The sequence below is a fragment of the Colletotrichum abscissum genome (assembly GCF_030869225.1).
Source record: "Colletotrichum abscissum strain IMI 504890 chromosome Unknown Scaffold_503.1, whole genome shotgun sequence".
NCBI classification, from domain to species: Eukaryota; Fungi; Ascomycota; class Sordariomycetes; order Glomerellales; family Glomerellaceae; genus Colletotrichum; species Colletotrichum abscissum.
In genome coordinates, this window is record NW_026850436.1 from 1 (window position 1) to 1,166 (window position 1,166).

Here is a 1,166-nt window from a genome sequence, read left to right on the forward strand (position 1 = left end):
ACACCGGCTACTTCATGTAGTTCAGAAGCGAGGCTTTGTGAGTTATCAAACACACTTTTCTTGATGGAACGGACAGCTTGAAGTAAATTCAAATTTCTTAGGTCCCGATTCTGTGGGATCATTGCCTGAAAACGCTTCTGAAGCTTGTCGAGACTTTGCAGTAGCAGAAGCATAGTTCAACATTGACCTATATCACATGTTTACACTGTCTTAGGGTCCCAAGCCCATCATCACAGCGAGTCACACTGGTATGCACCGGGAGCGCGTTGCCACGAGGCCTCTGACGACGACAGAAATGTCATATTGCGTCGCTGCAGAATGTAAAAAGACTTGGCCCCCTGATGAACTCGATCAAGCTTGTCTAAGCCTGTTTCTACTACGTCCATCATCTGCTCAGTCCCTCAATTAATGCCAGCCATCGATCACAGCGCATGACTTGAGGATCGTTCAGCCGGGAATCAAGCGGCTTGCAAGTGCATTGTCTGGAATCTGCCCATTATTGGCGCTCCCCGAATGGTTCTGACCCATGCCAAAGCCGTCGATGGGCAATATGAGCACATCCCCGCACAATGTCGGTCTTTCCAAGTATGAAAAACTCATGATGTCCGTCAAATCTGAGTTCATAGATTGCAAGTAGTCAAATATAACTTTTGTCCACACTGCAGAACCGGTGATGTACGAAATATTCGAGCTGCTAGGCCTGTCTTTTGCCTCGTCGACTCCGTCTTGGACCATAGGACGCCTCATGGACGTGACCACCTGGGAAATCATGCTGTGGATAACCGGATGCCCAGGTGCAGCAGCAATTGTCGAATGGGCAAACTGCAACGGGTAAGCTTTGTCCTTTTGTGGCGCATGGTCTTGCTGATTGTATATGATGCCGACAACTAAGCGGACACGACTCTGCAGATGGCCTGGAACCCATGTATCAATGGGCTTCAGGGCGACAGTGTCTAGATCGGTATAGATTCCGCCTCCAGCTTCCAGGAGGAGATATCGAAGCAGACTAGACCCCATACCAGCATTGCCCAGTTGCTCGTACGTGTGATAAACATCGGAGGTATTACCGTAGTGTGACTTCACAAAGCTGTTGCTGCTTTTGCCGTCGACTAGAGCGCTGTGGGGTCTCAGCTCGTGCTGTACAGAGACAAAGCCAACTTACTACG

The 1,166-nt window shown here is 49.4% G+C and overlaps 1 protein-coding gene across 1 annotated transcript; it reads right to left on the reverse strand.

Annotated features, from left to right (window-relative positions):
- Positions 1-447: 447 nt before the first annotated feature.
- Positions 448-1,137, reverse strand: CABS01_17236 (initiation-specific alpha-1,6-mannosyltransferase; the record flags this gene model as incomplete). The annotated part of the gene is made up of 1 exon (XM_060550563.1): positions 448-1,137. A coding segment is annotated over one exon (690 nt), but the record flags the coding sequence as incomplete, so codon positions are not given.
- Positions 1,138-1,166: the final 29 nt, after the last annotated feature.